Source organism: Aulonocara sp. 'chitande type north' Nkhata Bay, linkage group LG23 (assembly GCF_057382095.1).
Source record: "Aulonocara sp. 'chitande type north' Nkhata Bay isolate Kocher_YH1m ecotype deep benthic linkage group LG23, A_spYH_male_GT1.1, whole genome shotgun sequence".
Taxonomy (NCBI): Eukaryota; Metazoa; Chordata; class Actinopteri; order Cichliformes; family Cichlidae; genus Aulonocara; species Aulonocara sp. 'chitande type north' Nkhata Bay.
The window spans coordinates 27,029,564-27,054,651 of NC_141365.1; the positions used below are offsets into that span (position 1 = coordinate 27,029,564).

The 25,088-nt window shown below is 41.0% G+C and overlaps 1 protein-coding gene across 2 annotated transcripts in view; it reads right to left on the reverse strand.

The window, feature by feature from the left end:
- The window catches only part of ahr1b (aryl hydrocarbon receptor 1b), a 68,252-nt gene that overhangs the window by 21,289 nt on the left and 21,875 nt on the right, over positions 1–25,088 (reverse strand). For both annotated transcript variants that reach the window (XM_086283780.1, XM_086283779.1), the window contains exons 3-6: positions 22,009–22,124; positions 10,485–10,574; positions 7,455–7,578; positions 735–871 (exon numbers count right to left, since the gene is read on the reverse strand). In XM_086283780.1, coding sequence (XP_086139906.1) covers positions 735–871; positions 7,455–7,578; positions 10,485–10,574; positions 22,009–22,124 — 467 coding nt within the window. The remainder of the gene's footprint in view (positions 1–734; positions 872–7,454; positions 7,579–10,484; positions 10,575–22,008; positions 22,125–25,088) is intronic.

Sequence of the window (25,088 nt, forward strand, 5' to 3'; positions counted from 1 at the left end):
AGTGGCCTGTCTGAAGCGTCCATTCTGACTGAGCAAGTTTTCCCCCAGAGCTGCTCTCACCTGCTGTGGGTGGTGGCGAGGATTAAGGGCATTTTTTTCCCCACGACCCCGAGGTTCTCCTAAGGAGGATTATGGGAGTAAATGGTAGCTTCTGATCGCCGATGGTGATCGCCGAGGTGGCACGCCATACCGCTGGCAGTACAGTAGGGTGTAGCGGTGTGCAAAAGTCACAGCTCGGTGTAAACCTCACAGCTTGTTTTTAAGAACCAGCAGAAAAAAACCCAAAACTGTCCATAATTATTTCTGTGAAGATGCAGAATACTGCATAATAAGACTCTGTGGGCTGTCTGCTTGCAGTTATAGAAAAAAATAAAAGGAAAACTCTGCAAAGACAAATCTGCATCATTCGCATGACGAAATTAACAATTAAAGCACAAAAACTGTTTTTATGTACACCCTTAAGTAACAGGCCTCAAAACACATTTTTAACATATTTATTTAAAAATCCTTTCTGCAGCAGGAGGGTGGAGCACTCTATGAGGTCACACTTATCCATGAATAGAAAAAAATGCCTGAAAGTGAGTGTTTTCCAGTTATCTGAAACAGACTTTTGTTCACATTGAATATAAACATCTAACACTGGAATGAGGGAAAATAAAATCGAAGATGTTAACTTTTATCTGTTTCCTTGTTAAATTGTTAAAATCTAAAGAATAACGCAAAAAGCGTCTCACCAGGAAGCCGAAGGAATTGTCTAACAAACAGCGGAAGCGGCAGACGAAACTTCGCTCCAGGAAGGATGAGTTTTCAGGGGGCAGCTGTTCGGGATTGTAGCTCACCAGGCAGGAAGAGGTCGACACCGATTTCCCATCTGAGAACGATATTTTTAAATGATATTTTTACCGTGTGGGTGCATATATATATATATATACAGTCACTGTAACAAGAACGTACACCCTCTGTCTGTTCTAAGGTTTTTATCAGGACATAATCAAATAATCTTTTCCGTATGACTTTATCAGTCTCTCAGTGGATCCATTATGGCCCAGTCTCCATTCAGCACTTGAGTTCATTGAGTTTTGCAGGCTTTTGTTTATGCGCAGCTCTTAACTGTGCAGCAAGCCCAAATCATCACCCCACCACCACTGTGTACTGTCGTTTCCAAGCGATTTCAAGTCCATCACTCTACACTGAGTGACTGTTCAACTAAGACTGATGTACCTCCATGGATGTGTGCTGTGAAATCAACTGTGAGTTGTGGTTTAGTGGCTGATGTGCAGTCTCCTGTGTGTTTTCTTTTGTGTGCATGCACTATAACATTTAGACCAACTCTCGAGAGGGTTTAGTCAAAGGTCACCTCTTCTGGCCTCTCCGTGACCTTGGTTCAGCAGAAACCAGCACATCTCCTCTCTCTCTCGACTGGATTTGATCTTTCAGCTCTACAGTTTTTACAGAAATAAACCATCTTCGGCCTTTCAGTGCTTCATAACAACACCATACTTAGCCAGTACATCCACAGCTGTAATAACATTTACACGAAAGTCTTTCTATATATATGTTATTTATGCTTGCCGGGAGATTTGTAATTCTAATTGGACCACAATTACCAAATGTAATTGGAGCCATTTGTAATCCAGTGTTAAGCCAATAGATATATAACTGAAGAAGCCGCATTTGGAGTGTGTTATGCGTTTCTGTTGCCACTAACTTGGCCTGATTATGAGCTATGATCTATGCTCAATGCCAAGCTTTTGTCATACTTTAATTAACGAAACTAAGAAAAAGGGACTATGTTGTAAGTTGTTTTATGAGTCTTTAATTTGAAATATCCCAATCAGAAATCCCTCATTTGATCTGACTTAATGTTAAGTGAGAGTCCTGATATTATGAGCCATATATAGTAAACTGAGAAAAATATCGTGTGAGCACAATACTCAAATAATGCTGATAGGTGTGGTTAGTTTTATGGGTGATTAACAAAAGTTACGCTGTTTTCTAAACACAGGCGCAGTCAGTTAATTTCATTAGCAAGTGCAAAAAATAAAACAATTAGTAAACTGTGTGTCATAAACATCAGTAAATCGGTCTGCATGTCTGATTTAAATATTCTCCTCCCTACAAATGCATTCAACAGGGTCAGTCGATGAAATTTCTAAGTTCCCACCTCTTGCATTCAATCTCATCACTGTGCATTCTTTCTAAATACACAAAGAACCCTGGTTGGGTTGGCACAACTTGTTTGGAAATTTGTTAGGCTAATGTTGGTTTCTGTTAGACAGAGGGAAAAAAAGAAAGATGTGTACATTACAGCCCAACTTATACATCGGACGATATTAGCTATTTGCTGATATGTCAGCTGATATGTCAGATAGTATCAGCATTTACAATGGCTGATAAATAAAAATTTAAAAAATTTAAAAGCGATGGGTAAAAACCCTGTAACTATCTTATGCATCATATATAGTCGTATTATCTTAGTAAATAATAAACAAAATAATTAAAAAACTTACATGTGACAAATATTAGGGAAAAGAATATTGGCCTATATTTTAAAATCACCAAATATCAGTATTGGTGTTAAAAATCCTATGCTGGCTCTAGTAAAGGATACATTTGTTGATGTTTGGGCTTTCACTTTACCTTTCCTTTTTTTTCATATTGTGTTTTATGTGTTGAGCTATTCTGCTTTATTTCAATCAATCCTAAAACTGTGGCAAATTTTTCTGTGGCCTTCTTTAATTCTGCACCCTCTGTTACTGACTGTTCCATACCTCCTATGGCTGATGTCTTTGCAAATTCTTTGTTATCCACATGCTCCTCTATCCTTGACGTTGTGGCACCTCAACTTTGGTTAAACGACTTTACACGTGCCCTACGACGTGCGTGTTGCCGAGCTGAGAGGAGGTGGAAAAAAGATAAGCTCCAGGTATCTTTTGACATTCTACGTATGAGCCGTCTGAAATTTCAATACGCTGCTAAAATGGCTAAAGCAGCTTTCTTGTCAGACATTATTGTGACTAATGGACATAACCCTTGAACGCTATTTAAAATCTTTAACTCAGTGGTCAGTCCCTGTCCTGAAATACCGAGGGTGTCCTCCCCGGCTCTCTGCACACAATTCTTAAATTATTTCACAGATAAAATTTCATCTCTTAAGTCTCCACACTCTTCAGTGGTGAGCCCTGTTTCCATCTCAGGATGTTTATCAACTTTTAATCAGTTTGAGCCATCACTCCCTACCCTTAAGCAAATAGACTCTGTGCACCTTAGCATATGCTACTTCCGGTGGGGAAACTCCTGTAGGGCGCTTCGTTTCCAGTGTGATACTCGCTCCTTGTTTACGGCCGTTTTTTCCAAAACAAGTCAACCAAATAGATGAATCAAGCTGCGATTTACATTTCTCGAGATGTCTTGGGCATTTACGGAATATATCTGTAGATGATTTTTATCCACCTGTCGATATTGTTCCCCCATGCCTCAGAGCAACAGAGAGAAAGGATTCAAGTTCTATATTTCTCAGTATTTGTAAACAGCGGTCCCTCGTTTATCGCGGGTGTTATGTTCTAAAAATAACCCGCGATAGATGAAATCCGCGAAGTAGCCAGCTTTATTTTTTACAATTATTATAGATATTTTAAAGCTGTAAAACCCCTCACTACACACTTTATACACTTTTCTCATACAGGCATGAACAGTTTCACACTTTTCTTTCTTGTTTAAACACTCTCAAAGTTCAAACCTTTGTAGAAAAATAAGTCCAGTATTATAGAATGAAACCAAAGGTCAAACCCTGTTTTCAGGTCCAGAGCATGGGAATAGAGCAGCTGTGAGAGACTTCAACATTAATGAATCATTAATGAATCAGTGAATCAGAAGTCCAATTTTTTTGTGCGATGGTTAGCTTCCTCTGCCTTTTGGGTGCTACCGCAGGTGCCTTTGACGGTGTAAGACGTTTCGTCGACATTGTTGTTTGTTGGGGAAAAAACATACAGTACAGCACTTTAGAGTCACACTGCTAGCGATAGATGAAGCGATTCTGTACTGTACAGGAGAGACGGCACGGAGGAGATCGACAATGGTCTGCAGCCGATCAGGACGCAGAACAGAATGCGATGTGTAGAAAAAAAACCCCCAAAAAAACAAAGCATGAAAACTTGCTCAAAAAAAACTGTAAAAAAGCGAGGCCGCGAAAGTGAACCTGCGAGGGACCACTGTAATTTTGAAGGTAAGTGACAACATAACCTTCGTAAATACTAACGTATAGAAACCCTTACCAGCAATCTCGATTCATACTTATGTGCGATCTCATTTCCAAATTACAATGATTTAAAAAAAAAAAAAAAAAAAAGACGACGACGATTGTACCGCATTTTGATCCGGGACGTAATCTGCATGAAAACAAGCGCTCACTTATACCACGTGATACAGAAGCTGTGCCATGTGATGCTAAAATTAGCAGGGAAAAAACAACGGAGAGCACGTCAGGGATGACGAGAAAGTGACAGGAGAAAATCCGTCCCGGTCAACCACCCAAACATCAATAACGGGAACCTTATACAGCGCTTCCCTATACACGTCGAACTCCCGCAGGCACAAAGAAATTACGGAGGCTATTACTTATCAACTGACCAAAGATATGGCTCCCATCAACACTGAGCAAAACGAGGGATTTAGGAAAATGATCAACACCCTAGACAAACGCTACACAATGCCGTCCCGCAACTATTTTTCTATTGTTGCACTACCTGCTCTATACACGCAGCGTCGAGCAACAGTGGAGACGGAATTTCAAGCAGTACAACATTTTGCGGCAACGGCAAAACGTGAGACATTTGTTGTTTTTATGTTTATTTATTGTTTTCATGTTCAGTCTCAACTGTTACGAAGTTGATGTGCAGTTAATAAGCGCAATAAATATTTATACTGGAAAAGAGAATCGTGAGAGAATCGTGATCTCAATTCTAAGCCAAAAAATCGTGATTCTCATTTTATGCAAAATCGTGCAGCCCTACCAGCAATCATTCATTTATTTTTTTTGTGGCTTTTTTTCACGGTTTGTTGACATGCTGTGTAGGTGTGTACTTGACTAGCTGATATCGACATAACAGGGGAAACATCTGGCTTTGACTATTGTTCACCTGTAGTTTGAATGCTGAACATTTGCCTTTTTAAATCATAAGAACTGTCACTTTAGAGAGATGTGCTTCTTAATGCGAACGATGTGTCTTCTTTTGCAGTTTGTAATGCAGTTCTGCTTGTGTTGAGTGATGTAAACAACCGATCGATCTAAACTCTTTAAGCATCAAAATTGATCATTTGATTTTTTTTATGACACAGTAATGGTGAGCGTTCCCACCTTCTTATCTTTGTAACTTAACGCGATCTTTCTGTTTTCATGTTTTGGACATTATTTTGGAGTACATCTTCGCAGTAGCGATTGACCGCAAAGTAAAGCTACCGGAAATATACAACCCTAAATCCGGAAGTTAGAGTTTTTCTCGTGCACAGGGTCTATAGTTGAACAACTGAAAAATACCAATTCTGTACACGATATCCTCCCATCTCACATTAGCAAGGATGGTTTTAATGCAATTGGGCCTAGTATTCTATCTTTAATGAATTCATCATTGTTTTCGGGCTGTGTCCCATCAGCCTTTAAACATGCTGTAGTGCAGCCTGTCCTCAAAAAAAAGGAGTCTTGATCATAATGACCCTGCGAATTATAGGCCAATTTCCAAACTCTGTTTGTCTTTCAACCACGTCATAGCACTGAAACAGCTCTGCTGAGAGTCCTTAATGATCTTCTCCCTAATTGCCGGCTCAGGACGCTCCGCGGTCTTAGTTTTATTGGACTTGTCCTCAGCCTTTGACATGGTGGACCATAATATTCTACCAACGAAGCTAGAACATACAGTGGGCATTAGAGGTAACGCCCTTAACTGGTTTAAATCGTACCTTTCAAACAGGTCCTTCTCTGTGACTCTGGGTACCTGTTCTTCTTCTGTTGCATCTTCCTGCTGTGGTGTGCTCAAGGCTCTGTGTTGGGCCCCATATTGTTCTCACTGTATATACTACCTCTAGGCTCTATCTTTGAAAAATACAACATCTCATTTCATTGTTATGCTGATGATATACAAATTTACTTCCGGCTAACTGATGATGTCGCACTGTCACTGCACTGCTTCCTAGAGTGCATGAGAGAAGTCAAAGAATGGCTTTTGGGCAACTCCCTTATCCTAAACGAAAAGAAAACGGAGATTGTGGTGTTTGACAGTCATATCCCCCCGGGGCCAACTAGCTGGATCCCTTGCCACTTTCTTCTCTGACACTGTTAGCAATCTAGGTGTTCTGATGGATAGCTCTTTCAAATTCAATAAACAACTGTCCTCTGTAGTCAAATCTAGCTTTTACCAACTGTGTCTTATTTCTAAGGCTAAGCATTATATACCGCACAAGGATCTTAAAAGATTATTCATGCCTTTGTGACCTCTAGATTGGACTACTGTAATTCCCTCTGCTTCGGTCTCCAATCTGCCCTTCTCCATAGATTGCAGCTTGTCTAAAATGCTGCGGCACGCCTTTTGACTGGAACCAGAAGGTTTGCCTCTATCACCCCTGTCATTGCTGATTTGCACTGGCCCCCTATCAAATACCGTATTGAATTTAAAATATTGCTACTTACCTTTAAAATCCTAAACAATACTGCGCCTAGCTATCTGGTTGAACTCCTTAGACCATACACACCTGGGAGAGCCCTCAGATCATCAGCCCAATTACTCTTCGTACAGCCTAAATCTCGCCGTAAGACCATAGGTGACCATGCATTTTCCTTGGTTGCATCGAATTTGTGGAACAACCTTCCCATTGCTATTTGCACATCCGACTTCATCCAAACATTTAAATCACGACTAAAAACTCACTCATTTAACCTTGCTTTTCCGGTTAGTTAATGCATGTATCCTATACCTCACTCCAATACTATCTTCATTTTACTTAGTTACCATTGTATTTATCCCTTCACTTAATATCCATGTGTTTCTATTGGTTATGATTTGATATTTATACCTTATTTAACTTTTATTCTTGCGTAATTAATGCTATTGACCTGCTAGCATATTCGGGACATTGTTAATGGTCTTTTATTATTGATGTTTTAATCTGCTGTACTATTGTGAAGCACTTTGGTGTACCCATGGTCTTTAAGTGTGCTATATAAATAAAAGTTGTTGTTTATTTAATCCCTGCTGTTATAATTTGGGTCACACAAGAATTTCAAAACTTAATAAATAAAGTTTCTCTTATCTCTTATCTTGTGACGGCTGCTCAGAGAAGTCCTTCCGGATCAGGTTTACTGCCTTGCTAACAAGAACACTCATTACTCTGGCCTAGACTTCGGTTTTATTTTACCCTCTCTACTCTAGTTTAGTGAATCAGACTGTCTCCGTGAAGCAGACCTGGAGGATCTGTTGGGGGTTCGAGGCTCACAGGGGGGTTGAGGGCCCAGTGCAGGTTCCTCTTGAATTCCTGCTGGTCATCAGTGTGGATCAGCTCAAACACACTCTGGTGCATCACATCAGTCTAAAAGGACAGAGAAGAAGAATTTAAAGGTCAGTCAAGGTGGAACACAAGTCAAATTTTAAGCCTAATTAACTTTTTTATTTTATACAGTAATGCAGACCAAAGACCCCATGAGTAAAGGTGGATGTTTTGGTGGAGCAGGCACTATCAGGAGGTACCCTGAGGTGCGCTTGATTCCGTTTGCCTTGAAGTGGAGCCAAGAGAAATCAAGTGTCACTGCGACTTTGCTTCAAAGAGCTGAATCTGAGCCAGAGACCTGCTGCGACTCCCATATCTGCTGTCCAGACCTGCCACGACCTGGCTTTGGACCCCAGTGAAACAACACTCCACCCTCCTCCCACTGTGGGAGGGGTCAGCGCGGGGTCACAGAGAGGAATGTTGACAGGTTGAAGTGTGACATGAAATGCGTTTCAAACATCAAACCAAGAGAAGGAGTTCATATCATACAGCCAATACTGCAGCTGATGAATGGATGTTACCTTCACTCTTATTATTTATCCTGTATACAAATATGTGAGAAAGCGGCTAAAAGAAATAATAAAACCAGAGAAAAACCAACGTTGTTTCTCTAGTTTATAGCAATGAACTACATTCACATTCAAAATATAATTACTTTGACCCAAAGATTTCCCAGCTAGAGTGTAATTATGACACTTCCCATGATAGTTAGCTACAGAAACTAAATTTTGTCTTTGGAAGTCACGAGGAATAACATGCCTGCGTGCAAAAATATTTAGAGTATGAGGATAAAATTCTGCATAGCATCATTAAAAATGAGTGAAGTTATAAAAAACAAAGCAAGTGATAATTCAGAAGGAGTCAGGTGGGAGGAACTGATCTTTCTGGAATAACCTGAGAGGATATGAAGATGACTGTTATTGTATTTCTTTGCGTTAGCCTGTCAGTTGGAGATAACGGGTATCATGGTGGTGTTTATCGACTTTCTCTGATAAGCCAGACTTTCTGCTTCCGTCCTTTCACGCATCATGTGTCAGGGTATGGCTGCATGGGAGGTAAGAGATGGACTCAGCAGACAAAAACTCAAAATCCAGCTTTAATGCTGATTGTTCACAGGAACAACAAAAAAAGACCAAAACCTCTGCAGGGCTGAAACCAGGAAGAACAAGAACAAAGGTCAAGTGGAGACTCGGACAATAAACACACAGGGGAACGAAGCCCGGGGAAAACCGGTCGGGAATGAAACAAAGGAAGTTAAACTCAATACAGGGCACATGAGTCGAGAGACTACCAAAATAAAATAGCAAATAACTATACATCCAGATAAGATCGGATATACAATTTGACACAACTAAACAAGAGCTAATCAACCTAAAGTGATTTAAACTAGAGACAAAATAGGGAACCAGTACCAGGGATTAAACTGATAAAAAGAAAGTAGAAACAAACAGTGAGGAGATCAGGCACAAGAATATTAACAGCACCAGAACAAAATTAGAAACCAAAATTTAAAAAACAAAAAAACAAAACAAAACTTCACAAACACATGATAAAAACCCCAGGACTGATTCTATCTGATAAGTCAGAGGATCCTCTTTTTATTTTGCTTTTATTTTATAAGAGCAGAAACTTGTCTAACACCCTCTGTGAAGTGAGCTTCGATTTCTTCCTTCAGGACGTGGGAGTACAGTCCTGTAGCTTTGTGGTTTTATATCTCACAGGATGGGGTATGGATTTACTTCTCTATTATGTTGTATCATGCTTATCTGTTGATGACTCACCGTCTGTGAACCAAATCTACTTACAAGTACAAATAAAGTAACCTGAACCTAAGACTGCTCCTGAGCACATGGGGGTTAACTTTGGCAGGCCCTGGAGCGAGATATTTCATTCTCTCTGCTAATTAAACCTCAATTGTCTGCACTCCTTCATAACTTGTGTCGCTGGTTTTATTAAGCCCAATGGTTGTCCTGTCACATTGTGTTGTGCATGTTATGTAGGAAAACAAATCCTCCTCGTGTCTCTCAGCTGTGTTGCTTAATCGTGCGATTGGGGTCTCCTGGGTGTCACCCTACGTTGGCTTGTTTCCAAACACTGCACGTGAGCAGGAACGGCAGCTTCACCCCGGATTTGAGCTTGTTTGGTAAACGCAAAGTGACGGGCCTCAGGTGGATGGGGAAGTGAGGGGTGAAAGGTCACGTTCACACCCCGATCCGTGTGTGTTTGTTTACAGTATGCTCACATACACTGTGTGAATATCTAAACCTGCAGGCCAGATTTAGACGCAGATAGAAAGACTTTGGGTAATTTGATAATCGCGTTGTCCAGAATGAGATTAGACTGGACGCAGTGTCGCCTCGTCGTGAAGCCAATTGGATTAAACCTCCCGTTCCATATGTGCGCTTCCTTCAATCCTCTTGCTGCTCTCGCAATCTACTTCATCTCAAGAAAATAACCAAAGGCAAAAAGAGCAGGAATGACCAAACGAGTGGACAACAAGGGTCACTCAGATCCTCATCCAAATTTCCACCAAACTCCAGCATCTTCACTCCAGGGCCTGTCCTACTTCTTGCAGGGATTCTGCTTTGCTGTGTACCTTTATCTGAGTCGAAGCTCCAAATGGTTCATTCTTCAAATCTGTGCTTTGATAAATAAAATTCAGTTTTTTGAATTTGAGGATGTGTTTTATAAGGTTCTGTAGTATCTTTGTATACAATGCTGATAAACCCAGCGTCCACATAAAAAGCAAAATAAAGACATAGAAACCTCTTGAGGTATACTTTTTTTTACTTTGCCATCACATTCTTAAGAGTTAACAGATTTGTTGACTGATACCATTAGCTAGAAACAAGGAGACACAACACTCTGTCTTCTTGCTGTAACCATAACAACATCATGTAATCCAAAGTCTGACCTCGGTTTAATCATCAGTTGTAGGAATTCGTTACCTGATGGAAGCCGAGGTAATCCTGGATGGTGTGAGAGCAGAAGAAGATGATCCCCTCAGCCGTGACCACCAGAACGAAGCCGTTAAGGGCCTGTGGAGAGAAAACCTGACGATTGTATCATCTCACTGATGGTGATCACGTTTGTGATGTGACCTGATAAAACAGGAATGGGTCAGCGAGGTAAGTTTTGGATAAGTTTAACATACTCAAGATGCTGACATTCTTATGAAGCCACCGAAAAATATTGTAAAAAACAACTTTCATCCAGCATCTGATATTCCAACATGATCTCAGCCAACAGTGTTCAACAGTATAACTAAATATATGAATGAGTTACAAACAACAACCCCACCACCCCGACTCCATACAGCTACCATGTAGTGCAGTCTATCTACAGAGTTCAAAGTTGGACATTTTAAATGCGACAGAGTCACTTTTGTAGGCAGCCTCTAGTGGCCACTAGAAGAAAGGCAGTTTTAGGTACAGACACTGCAGCTTATTTAAATCTTTCGCCTTCACATGTGCTACCCTTAGTGTAAAAAAGATTACCTGAGAGTCCCACACTCGTCTCGCTCATGGCCTAACCCACCATCGCCCAAGGACACCGTGTGTGGAACTGAGACACTCCAATAGCTTTTACAAAACTGCTTCATTTTGCACTCTGAGACTAAGAACGACCTCCCTTTTGTTCTGTAATTATATGGAATAATCTCAGCAGAAAAGCTGCTTTCTAGAAATTTCATAAATTACATTTACAATGTCATTTAGCTGGAGGTAAAAGACAGAGCAAATTAAGACTTCTGAATCTCAAACTCCAGCTCTGATTAGTTCATAGAGGACCAAGAAGAGTAAAGGCTGCAAAACAAGAGCAAGCAGAGAGGAAACAAGCAGGGATGAGACTTCTCCCCGGGGCCTAGAGAGAGGCTGGAGAGGAGAGGATGTCAGTTCAAAGAGAAGTCATGTGGCGGAGGAGGAGGTTGGAGGAGAAGGAGGTCACTACTGAATGACTAACACCTCCATCATTGCTCCTCCTCTCCCTCCTCAGAGCCCCAGGGCACCGTGAGGAGGTGATGACACGGTGTCCCGACGCTGCCGAGAGTCACAGCGGCATGCTGCCAGCATCCGCCCGCACCTCTCCGATGAGGACCAAGATGCTTGCGACCTCCGTAGACGCAAAGTCTTTATATGAACGGACACGCATGCAGCAGACGTCCCCGGGTTTCTAAGACTCGGATCACTGCTGCTGGGCCAAAACTCAATGTTTGCTTTTGAAACCTCTTTGAAAATCCATTGCAAGATGTCAAAAATGCATTAGCATCAGGCCCAGAACGAGACAGGGTCTCTCAGCTGCTGAATAATTCACACTGTGGAGGCAAGTGGGAAGTGGGGGGTCTCACTTGAGGAGGGGGCTGCCAGCAACCCAAACTCTGATTTCTTCTAATAAAACCTTCATCCACCCAACTGTCAGTTCTGCTTCCCTGTAATCAGCTCACAGTTGATCATTATTTTTGCTTTAAAGACTGTCCTTTTAATTATACTGCCCCCTTGTCATTTTTACAACTACCGAGTGCCCTAATCCTTTTAAAAAATGTATTCTACATTTGTAGAATACATTACATTGTATTATACAAACTGTGAATGTATTGCTAACTACAGGTTTAAAATAAATGCACTGGTCTACAGTTTAGACTCACAACGATCAGCTGCAGGTATATTAGCGACAGATAAAGAGGGACGGCTGCAATTTTTACCAGGAATGTGTAAAAATTCCCCTTTCAAACTAAGAGCAAAGATATTTCCCACGAGTAATAAATAATAATAATAATAATAATAATAATAATAGTACAGCAGCTGCCAAACATAATTGGATTACAAACTTGAGTCCAGCTTAAGTGTGGGAAACCAGTAAGTGTAGTTTTAACTATTCACTTTTATCATATGGATGTACAGTTTTTACTTATTTTCTGTCATGTATCACATGTTCCAGAGCTGCTCAGAATTCAAATGATGAGGTCAGTATATGCACAAATAATCCCCCTAAGACAAAAACTCGGGATTCAGAATGCTCTAAACCCTCAGTCTCCCCTAGGGCTGCTCGATTATGGCAAAAATGATAATCACGATTATTTTCACTGAAATTGAGATCTCGATTATTTGACGATATTTATTTAACCCTTTAAAGCCAGAGCTTATATTATATTTTTACATGCTGTAGTGCCATTTGTGGGAGCATTTCAAGTTGCTATATAACTGTTATAGCCCATATTTTAATAATATGTATGCATTAAGGCCATAGTAACTACATTAATTGCAAAAAAGTGCAATAAACTACAAGAAAATTGAAAATCGTTTTTGTTTTTTTACATATATTTCTACTTGGAGAAATTTAAGAGGTTTATCCCTCAAAACTTTAAATACCAAAAAGTTGCAAAAAATAGTTTACAATAACAGGAAACTTATTTTGAGTGTCTTCATAGTTTTATTTTGGAGATACACCAATTTTTATATACACTGCAGGAAAAACAAAAAAACAATCCTATGATGCAAATTTGCAAAGAAAACAGCAGGTGCATCAAAATAAACTATTTCCAGCTGTGCAATTCGAGTTCTAAGCATCCCAGAAACTATTCAGAAAAGTCAAACATGACCAGTATAGGTTTTTAAGGCCTACAAGTAGAAAACTACATTTCCGCAAAAATGACATCACTTCCGGTTTCGGCCAGGAAATGGCGGACATGTGATAGTTCGGGCTGACGACTTTTTCAATGTGGGAAGTGTTACGAACAGCTGATCGGATCGGCAAAGCGTGTTTCTGGAATATTATGTTTTTGTTCCTGCAAGCGCTTTTTATGCAATTTTTGCAAAGCTTTATGTGGAACGAAACCGTGACCGAGGACAAGCTGATGGCATAAGTTGTAAGTACAACTCCTCCGGTTTCATATGCAAACAAATTATTGCGCCAGCTTACGCGGTTCAGGTTCTACAGGGATTTAAAAATAGTTACACAAAACGGAGCGTGCTGCTCTGACCGGATTTAAAGGGTTAACAATGACTTTAAAAAATAATATAAAATAGTGTGCAACACCACTGAAGTTTTTTTTTTTTTTTACCTCTCTTTTCAACCAACAGCAGTCACTCTCCTCTCCAAATAACTTCTGCTTAGCTTTCCGAGCTTCCCTTGGGTCCTCTTAATCAGCGGTCTCCAACCTTTTTTGCGCCACGGACCGGTTTATGCCCGACAATATTTTCACGGACCGGCCTTTAATGTGTCGCGGATAAATGAAGGAGGGGCTAATAATCGGCTCAGTCATTTTTAATGATCGTTGAAAGCCCAGATCGTAATCGTGATTAAAATTCGATTAATTGAGCAGCCGTAGTCTCCCCTAGTTTTTCTAATCTTGGTTCTTTATGATGTCATAGGGAGCAGATTTCCTTACTGGCTGTGGAGGTTCTCAGTCATCCAGGTCATGGTGATCTAAGGAGCTTGGAAAGAAAAGTGACTGGACTTCTTTAATCAGGTATCTGAGGCCTGGTGGGAGTCAAGAAGGTCGTTGACCCACTTTTGATCATGTCCCTAATATGATATCCCTAATATCGTCATCTCAGGTACAGAAGTCCCATGCACCTGCTGTTCAAATGGGCCTGTTTGTGAGGGACAGCCAATCAGAAGAAAACTTGCTTAAAGGGGAGGAGCTAAAAAAGCTCGCTTCAGAAGAGGAACTGAAAGGCTCCGAATAATAAGGATCATTTTGAGCTATGAATGAGGAGAAATGAGGAGAATACACCTGTTAAAAAAACAGATGTTAAAATATTAAACAGAATAAAATCTGTATCTGTGCAAAATGTGCAAACACACACACACGCACAGTACACAGTGGAGTGGCACACATGTTCTGTGTATAAATATTTACAGTAGCTTCTTCTGTCTGCAGGTCGGGCTCTGTCTCCAGAGACTGAGACCGAGTGTGTTTGCATGCGTGTTCGTGTTATAAATGTTTGTGCGTTCCCTGAAAGACGACAACCCAGTGGCAGCAAGCAGTGCCAACAAAACACAGGAGAACTGTGTGTGTGTGTGTCTACTCCAGCCTCAAAGACGAATTTAAAGCTTCGCCTTGTCTAATCCGACCCTCTCCTCTTCCTGTTCTGTGCAGAGTGCTCTGAGTCGGCTGTCAGTCCTCTTTATCTCTGCTCCCGCACACACAATCAGCACTGGGCTGTGTGTGTGTTAGATTCAGGGCTATACTGTGAAACATCCAAGAATACTTTAAATGCTTTTAGTTTATTTCCACCAACACACTTTGTTCGTCTTCACTTCAATAATAGATGCCCTCACCGGATCTGTATAATTCATGGACTGCTGTCTGTAAAAGAGAGCAGTTGAAGGCAGGAGGGTTCAGCCTTCCTCTTCATTCCTGCTGCTCACCGAGCCCTTGGGATCAATGCATTTATCAATAAACAGATTGAGGTCGGTGAACTCTGTGTTAAAGTCTGTCTCTAAAATTATCTGCATTTTATAACTGGTCAATTCAGACTTTTATTCTGAGCGCCCTCTATGGGCTATATACCAGTACCAAAGACACTGAATAAAAATGTCAGCCATCTACCAGAATGACCTCCAAACATTGTCTTTTCTTGAGGTCTAGTTTCGGCTGTTTTGCTGAATCAAAAGTTTTGCTGACACTGAAGAGGTACATTTCAGGTATGTCCTGTTATATAATGTGTGGACTACATTGCCGAACTTGCTAGCAGAAGAAGGTTTATGTTTCACATCATCCTTTAATCGACTGGAAAATGAAACAAACAAAATGGAAAGAAGAGCCATGATGCCACCTACCAAGGGCTGGCCGATATGGCCTAAATTCCATATCGCGGTTAAATTTGAAGCATGTGCGGTAACAGGGCTCTAGAGTGCGACCAATTTGGTCGCAAATGCGACCACATTTTTCAGTGGTGCGACTAAAAAAAAAAAATTTGGTTGCACCTGTGCGACCAAATGTTCGGGTAGCAAAAAAAAAAAAAAAAAAAAAAATCTGCAACCTTCTCTGTGGTCAACAACAGACACACATTATGCCCCTGTCGTGGACTAAACCAATCAGAGATAGTCAGGGGCGGGACCTCTCTGATTGGCCGTGGTCCAGTTGAAAGTGCAGGTGGAAGTGGGAGGTGAGTAGCTTGAATAAAGCGATATCAATTAATTAAATCCTGAATCGACTTTTAAATATAACTGTGTTTTGCCAGAAACGCCAGATTCTCAGATTAAAGCTCACAAAACCATTTCAACAACAACCAAACAGCAAATGAGAGCAGGTACACGGATTCCACACAAAGACGTAAACACAGAACGGACCGACGCATCAGAATCAACTTTGTCTTTCTCGGCTTTCTCACCCGACGGCCCGTAGACGGACACGCTGTCGGAGCTTAGCGGTTCTGATGCGTCCGGTCCGCGCTGTGATTACGTCTTTTTGCGCTGATTCTGAGCTGCAGGTTTTGTCTCTCTCCAACCAAAATTCACCGAGCCAGCAGCAAAAGAAGCAGCAAGCTGCGCTTCACATTTGATCAATGTCGTCATGAATTTTGCTGTTTTGCTTCCATGACTATTAAAATCACACTTCATGTACAGCTCTCTCTCTATCTCTCTCTGTACTCCAAGAACAGTTTCCCATCTCCAATCTCTGTTTTCTGTATTATTCATTCGCTTATTACCCACCAGTCTACCGTTGTTTACAGCGCTGTCGGCTGCTGTCTTTTTCTTTTTTTCACTTAAATGACCTCGGACAAGAAAGCCTATTTTTTCTGTTGTTCAATACTGAAGAAATTTAAACTTTATATGCAGAACATTGTAGAATATTTTTAAGGTTATCTGCTATAAAAAGCCAGACCAGGAAAATCTCCTTCATGTTTTTCTGTTTTATTCTCAGTTACTTTCACTCAAAGGCATCTGCTGTGATGTTCACAATTCTGATGAAGTCAGTATTGATAAATGATCAGAATTATAATATTTCTGACTGTCTGAGGCTAAGTTGAATTGAATCGGGACTTTGAAAACCGGAATCGAATGGATTATAGAAATCAGTGATGATACCCAGCCCTAGTGAGCAGCCTAGGCACGACAGAAGTGGATGTAGCTGTAATAGGAAAAGAACTATTGCTAACTTTTCTGTTAAGTTAAGGCCTGATCCTTCTGAAATTCATAGCCAGTGCTCTGACACGGTGTCATCAATCTTTGAATGCTGAAAAAGCACAGTGTATCCAGAAAAACACATTATATTATATAAATTATTATAAAATTTGTGTGCACCTAACTTTTGTGCCGGTACGCCTAACTTTTTAAAGTTAGACGTACCGGTACGCCCATGGCAAAAAGTTAGTCTAGAGCCCTGGGTAATGATATATATCGCGATATATTCTTTTCTTCTGTATACCGTATCTTCTGCACTATAAGGCGCACTTCAAATCCTATAATCTGGTGCGCCTTATGAATTCTGGTTGTGCTTACTGACCTCGAACTGATTTTATGTGGTACACAGTGCTCAAAAATCTGTCAAAAAATGTTTAAGTACGACTTTCGTAAGCTACGAAGCCACACCGCTTGATAGATTGTCGGAGCATTATGGCTACTGTAGTCAGGAGCCTCGCAGAGTAATCTGGGTCCAAAACTCTGTCCACAACACTCCCAAAGTCAAACGAACACTGCGCCATCACTGAGAGTTAAAAACTGTCTAAATACTTTCATCTTTAATAAAATGATCAGCGTCCTGCTTTATCAGGTGTAACAATCAAGTTTAACATCAGGCTTCCGTGAAAACAGAATTTAGAAGCTAGCAGGAAGTTAGCTTGCTAGTTTCCACCCAAACATCATAAAGCATGTTCTGACTGAGAGATTTCTGAAAAATTTAAACGTACAGCTCTGCCATCGCTTCCAACATAAATGAAGACAGAAAACTACACAGCAGTGACTTTTATAGAGTTGCTGAAGTTGGACTAGCTGGTATATAATGATGTGCTATGTGATCGCTAGCGACACAGCTATGTTAGCATAACATTAACGCAGTGAAGCTGGAGGATGAATGCCAAACTTTTTTCCACTCGATAAAAGTTAACGCAAGGGTTCCTGATGGTTAGGGACAAATCGCATGGCAGGATGCTGTAAATGGATCAAACTTCAGTCAGGAGAACAACTGAGATAATCCATCCACAATACGAGGTTAGTCATTAATAACTGCAACAACAAGGGAATAGAGCAGCTGCGAGAGAATTTGACATTAATGAATCAATGGTATGGAAGTGGAAGAAGCTCAGTTTTTGGCTTTCCTCATATTTCAAAACGTACTTCATCTCTTTGCTATTACTGTTGCCCGGCATAATTTCCAGATGATATTGCTTGCAGCCGCTGCAATGCTTTAGACCAAAACAGGCACAGCTTGATGACATCATCAACATGCGGTATAGTCAAAATCTCTACCGTTGGCCAAATTCATATCGTTTCTACCGTATACCATTTATACCGCCCACCCCTACACCTACTACTACTGTATTTACCATTAAACACCTTTCAGTTGCTTATTTGCAAAGAATCGCCACAACAGATGGAATTACACAGCTTTCACAGTAATTTGTGTCTCCTCCTGCTCTAAAACTGATTATATTTTTAGGTGAATATGTTAACCACAACTCTATGGAGCCACATAAAGGTACTGTAATACAGTTCATAGGTTTATAAGGCGACACCGTCCCGGATGGTCAAGATTGGCATGCAATAAATGAGAAGTCAATCAAATGTCTTTGGATTAGGAAAAACAGCTAAATGTGCATTTAATCTCTTCTCTGCAATAATCTTATCAATTGTTTTTGCATTCAAAAAGACAGGCATGATGGACTAACAAGTGTCTAACAACAGTTTAGTCTTTGCGATCATAAAGCAGGATTGTCACTATGACAAACACTTGGAATAACGCTTTTTGGAACAAGAAAGTGGATGGTTTGAGGAAAGAGTACAGGAAGTCATCTGGAATGACCTCAGGTTATAGTCCACAACTATCAGCCAGCTATCAGCCACCTGTAACACAGTCCCTGAGAGTCCAAAAAAGACCATTTAACTAACATTCACACCTCAATCTCAGTAACCTTAATGATTCATGGGATTACAGGGTGGGGCAACAACTCACAAACATCCCCTGACATGTCCTAGAGTGTCTGGGCCCCCGTCAAGGCGACAGTCCTTGGGATAGGGAATTGAGTTCGAAAATGTGACCTTATTTCCGGGATACAACCACAAAGGATTGTAGGTAAAAGAGGCTAGCGTGCACGGGCTATTACAAGACAACAGTCACACAGAGATAAACAGACACAAAGAATGGCAAGAAGCTGTTGTATTATTAACTGCCATAGCCGGCTGCATGATAGCCATGGGAAGCCGACGGGTAAAGAGATCGTTTTTTGTCGGATTCCTTCGTGGAAGAAATATGTTCAAGTCATGTTTCTGAAGTCCCGAAGAGGCGATGGATGGCCTGGATTGCGGGGTAAGTCCCGAGCCACACCGTGCTACAACAAATCTCTTTCACTGGAAAGAACAATGACTGTTACTGCCCCCTCTCTCTTCCAGTACTCCGGAGCGAAGAGACAGACAGGACGTCCGGGGACGCCGCCGGGTTTTCTTTGCTCCGCTCCGATTTTAGTGGATTTTAATGTGTGGCTGACGCCACTGCTCGTATGGGTCTAACCTTTTCACTCCTTTGATTTTTTTCCTCGTACCTTTTTTTTTTGCCTTTCGTCAAGTCTGTCTTTGTACAGACCTGCCGTGTTCTCCTTAGTTTTGTACATAACTGTTTTGGTAAATGGTAAATGGCCTGTATTTATATAGCGCTTTACTAGTCCCTAAGGACCCCAAAGCGCTTTACATATCCAGTCATCCACCCATTCACACACACATTCACACACTGGTGATGGCAAGCTACATTGTAGCCACAGCCACCCTGGGGCGCACTGACAGAGGCAAGGCTGCCGGACACTGGTGCCACCGGGCCCTCTGACCACCACCAGTAGGCAACGGGTGAAGTGTCTTGCCCAAGGACACAACGACCGAGCAACCGGCAACCTTCCGATTACAAGGCGAACTTCCAACTCTTGAGCCACGATCGCCCCACGATTGTTTTGGGGGCAAATAAAATGCAAGTAGGGATTAAAACAGCACAATGAATGGTTACCGGTGCTGGAAATGCTAGCGCTTGATGCAGTGTTTTGATTTTGCTGCCGCTCGTACCTACAATGCAAGGCGCACATGTCACGTGAACGAAAAAGAAACATCTTTAAAACTTAACGAAGTCCAGGTGCCTTCGACTCCAGCACTTTAGACCACCAGGATCTGGATGACTGAAAGCATCCAGACATGTTTTCCTGTATTTTAATTTTATCATTAATTATTTAAAATAGTGTAAAACTTCCCAAAATGAACTAAATCTATAAAGAGATTGTAAAGAAACAACTTCTATGACTTTATATCCTTTGTTGTGTTTACAAGATATCCTGTTCAAGTCACACTAGGCCTGGACTGTGCTGTCATGCAATACCAAATTTGACCAGAAGACAGTGCAGTGAGTCAGTGTTTATTTAACCGGGTCGGTTTGTTTTCGGCATCTTCTTCCCGCCCAATAGTGGCAATGGGCATTTGTCTCTGCCCATTCTGCCATTCAACAAAAGCCTTTATTGAGAATAATTTAACCCTCATCCTCCATCTTTCCTGTGGTAATGTGCTTGTGTTAGCCTAACCATAGCACTGTAGCTAGCCACTAGCTAGCACACTACTATATATAAACTAGCCCAACTTCACTAACTTTCCAAAAGTCGCTGTTATTTAGTTTTCTGTCTTTGTTTACGCCCAACATTATAGAAATGCTGTGTTTTGTTTTAGTGCTAAGTTCTATCTCGTACGTCTTCTCTTTCATTGATGTCTGGATGTTAATCTTCTGGTCAAACTTTAACACTGACCATTTTATTGGAGGTAAAAATACCTGGACCATTTTTAGCTATTAGTGGTGTCTGAGTGTTTGTTTACTTTTGGGAAGTGAAGGAACCTTTGGACCTGGAAATATTTACGAATTTTCCCGAAACACTGAGGTAAGTTGATGTTATGGAGCAGTATTATTAATTTTCAGTGTCTGTGTTCACCTTAAGTATCCTGAGCCCCCTATTTTTTATATACATATATTTTTTTAAATAACTTTACCAAGTGTAGGGAGTAATAACAGCAAAAGTGTGAGATGGAAGTCATGTTCGGTTAAACAACAGCTCACTGTGGCAAAGTGAAACTCTCGAGTGCACATTCAAAGGGGAGATGTCACCGCTGTAAGTCAAGGAAAACAAGCCATTTGTCTCCGCGTCCTGCTGTGCAGAGCAGCCTCTCCTCCATCACAAGGTTTCCACTGACCTTATAAACCACTAAGTGTGGACACTCTCTGCATGATGCAGCGAAAAAAGCCACAAACTGAGAGCCTCAGAGGCACACAGTTAGCAGTGACACCGGTGAAAAAGACTAGTCGAGCTTTAAAAACCATGTTGAGAAACACATCTGTTTCTTCTACAGTTATTAGATGGTTTTAGAGGTTGGCCGGATTGATCCAAATATCAATACCAACGATGGTATTGGTACTGAATCGATAAGGTTATGAATAAATTTAGGTGTAAATTTTACCACAAGAGGGTTTGGCTCAACTTAAAAGTGACCCTTAAAAGTTCCCTTATCATCAATCATGCTTTTCTTTCTTCCTTTTATTTGATTCCACTGAAATTTTGAATTCATTGTGAACTCTGCATGGCTCCTGCTTAAGTAGCTGCTTAAGTAGCTGATTTGCTGAGAACTTACTCCATGTGACTGGGGCCTATTTAGCTGTTCTACACCTTTAAATTTCATATCCACAGACCAACTTTTAGGCAGTAGCTCCTAAAGTTTGGAACAGCTGTTTTCCATCTGATAGGTTGGCCATAACACTGGTTTTGCTTTTAATTGCGCGATGAAGGAGAATCTATGTTGTAAAGACATAAACTTCACATGATCTCTAAAAACTTCAGGCCATCTGAGCACCCAAGTCTGAGGCGTTTTCCGGGAATGGTGACGCTATTTTGTCTATTTTGATATCTTATCTTTAAAATAATCTTCTCTAGAGCAGGTTAGGTCTGCAGCTTCAGAAGTGTGCCTGAGAACTCAGGCTTAAACCTGAAGTCTGAGTGCAGGTTTCAATTCAATTCAATTCAATTTTATTTATATAGCGCCAAATCACAACAACAGTCGCCTCAAGGCACTTTATATTGTAGACCCTACAATAATACATACAGAGAAAAACCCAACAATCCAGGCTTCTGGATTTTTTTTTGGAAGAATTCTATAACATTACAAGACTGGTAAAATTGGGAGTTATTGTCTTCACGTTCTCAAGAAAATACCACAACCTGAACTGGGCTTTATTGGAGCAAAGTGCAATAAAATAGATGGATGTCAGCAGGTAAAACATGTCTGGCTCTCACCCACCTGAAGAAGCAGCTCCCCCTCGGGTATCTGGATCTCTGTAGCTCCCGTCGTCTTGCTGGCATTGTTGTGATCACTGCTCCTGTTCGTGCCACTGGATAGCCGGTTCTTCAATGCCACTGCAGAACCAAAGGGGACAAGTTAGTGATGACCAGCAAAGGTCCGGGTAAACCAGCTCCGAGTAATTCAGGAACAAAAATGGAAAAAAATGTTTTGCGTTTGAATTTATCCTTTGCAGCTGCATCCCGTAGTGAAGAAGCCGGAGGGTTTTCAGAAGCTTTGTTTTAAGATATTTTGACAGGAAGGCCAGTGGGAATAACAGCTTTACAGAAAGAGACAGAGAGTGACAGAGGGGGATTTCAGGACACAGCATAGAGGGAGTAACACCTTAAATGAAGGTGTGAAGAGGGAGAGAGCAACACTGTTTTTACACATGAACTTTGGATCATTTTGGGAGAATCAGGCTGGGATAGTGCTTAGTGTGTCATAACACAGTTGTAGTTCCTCAGATGCAGCACAGAGCAGGAAAATGTCTGCTTCAAAGACATTCTCAGAACTGCAAATAGTGTGTGAACTTTACATGAAGGAACTGCCATTATAGAGGGTGGAGGAGGCAGGACTGCTGTTGTGAAAAACACATATGAGGTATGTGAATGTTGCCTAATTTTAGCTAGAAAATAAACCAAAGCAATGATGGCTGATTTCTTAGTTTTTGCAACAAATTTTTAATATTAGACAAAAAATAACCTGACTGAATACAAATGCAATTTTTAAATGATGATTTCATTTATTCGGGGAAAGGATATCCTAATTTACCTGGTCCTGGGTGAAAAACCTAATAACTGGTTGTGGCACCCTTGGTAGTAACACCCCGCCCCGCGGGATTTAATAACGCTCCATCGTACCTCTTTAATATCACGAATGGAGTGGCTATGTTGACCAGCCCTCGGTGGTAACGCACAGCATGATGACCAAACACAAACCTCGGCATAGAGCCATTAGCAAGTTATGATTTTGGATGGAAACAACAGCAGTCTCTGCTGAATGAGGTCCTCCTGGTTATTATCTGAGTTATATTTCCAGAATCACTTCACAGGGATAGGAGCCACTTTAAACCTTTAACATACTTCTAGTATTGTCAGCAAAGAGTTGCTTAGATTAAATTAGCATGACAACATTGTGCTTTGGGCCTTTAATTCAAACTGTGACTCCTTAGTGAGCTGCAGCCAAACCTTTGTCTGCTGATGACTCAGACACAAAATAAAGCCTGTCGACTAGAGCTGGGCGATATGAGATTTTTTCATATCACGATATGTTTTTTTCATTTCAGGCGATAACGATATCTATCACGATATAAGCCAAATAACTATATTTGTAAGATTTAAATGTGCCGTTGCTCACAAGTAAAATGTGAAATAATCAGCAGCTTGTTTTGATTTAAATATTTATTTCTCATAATAAGTTCAACAGGGTAGATGTACTTAAGGAACATGAGACTTTTTCAGATAAATAAAGGCAAATATTGCAAACTACACAAAAGGCAGCCGCTAAAGCGTTTAAGTTTCAAAATAGAACAAATGAAACAGACTAAATTGTCAATTCCACTTAGAAACAAAATATTAATTCTAAAAATAAATCTTAGTTTGTTTTACAGAAGAACAGACAAAACTGACTAACTTTTGTCAATATCAAATAAACTGAGAACTAAAAGGAAATTCTCAATCTCTCCTTGTTGTATAGCTGAGCTTTTCAAACAGTTTTAACAGTTACTTTAGTCTGACAAAAGCCGAATGACGAATTAGCGCTTCCAGTCAGAGACTGAGGCTACGTCCACACGTACACGGGTATTTTTGAAAACTGAGATTTTCCGTTTTCGTTTTAAAAAATAATCCCGTCCACACATAAAGGCAGAAATGAAGGAAAACGCTGCTATGAACATGCCAAAGCAGCAGGTGGCGCTAGATTCCTAACCGTGCAGAAATGTTGGCCAATCAGAAGTCTAGAAGCCTCGGTGGGAAAAAGTAAACAAAGCTGGGGCATAGAAGCAGAACCGAGTCGTATGTGTGGACGGACAGTAACTGTGTGTATATGTAAGCATTTAAACACTGCAGAGAGTAGAATTAACAGTAACAGTATTGTAGAAATTCATTTCACCGAAACAATAACGTGGCGCAGTGTGACGTCAAAAAATGCGCACACCTTTGACGCTGCGTTTTCTCCGTTTTTCTAGTCCACACGTAAATGCAAAAACGGAGTTTTCAAAAATCTTCGTTTTCAGTGACCAAAAACGCCGTTTACGTGTGGACGAAAGGTGCAAACGCATAGAAAAATCTGAGTTTTCAAAAATACCCGGGTACGTGTGGACGTAGCGCATGCACCAGTTTATTGTATTTCCAGACTTGCTTTCGGCACAATTTACAGTGCACGCTACTCTGTTTTTTGTCAGACTTGAAATAGCCGAAATACCTTCACACTACGGAACTTCTATGGCTCTTCCGTTCGACAATCTCTCCGGCATTGGAACCATCATCTGTTTTCTCTTCGGTAACCTTCGGTCACGCTCGGTTGATTTTTCTAGTCGGCACACTCATTTCCTCCATTACGCGCTGGCTCCATTACCCGCTGGCTGCTTCCCAAACAAACACACGTGCGGCTTGGCACTTGTGCTGTACGTAACAAGTCACGCGACGTGACGCTGCGGCTGTGATTGGTTCGGCTCTGCGCTACTTAATTTGGATTGGCTGACCTTTTTTTTTTTTAAGAGGACAAGAGCGGCGAGGTCTATCGCGATAGCTTAATTTCTCTATCGAGTAAAATTTATATCGCGATACATATCGTTATCGTTCTATCGCCCAGCTCTACTGTCGACCATCAATTATTAAGAGCGAGACAGGGTGGAAGGGGGTTTTTGGACCCTGACGTCATGACTTGGAGCCATTGGACAAAAAACACCCCGAGGCAACCATGAGGAAGAGGAGAGGTGACGTGTTTGCAAACAGAGGTTGATGAAAATTCACAGAGGTTTCCTCAAGAGGTCCTCACTCGAATAGACACTGCAGTATGTGCACAGAAACGTTACAGTA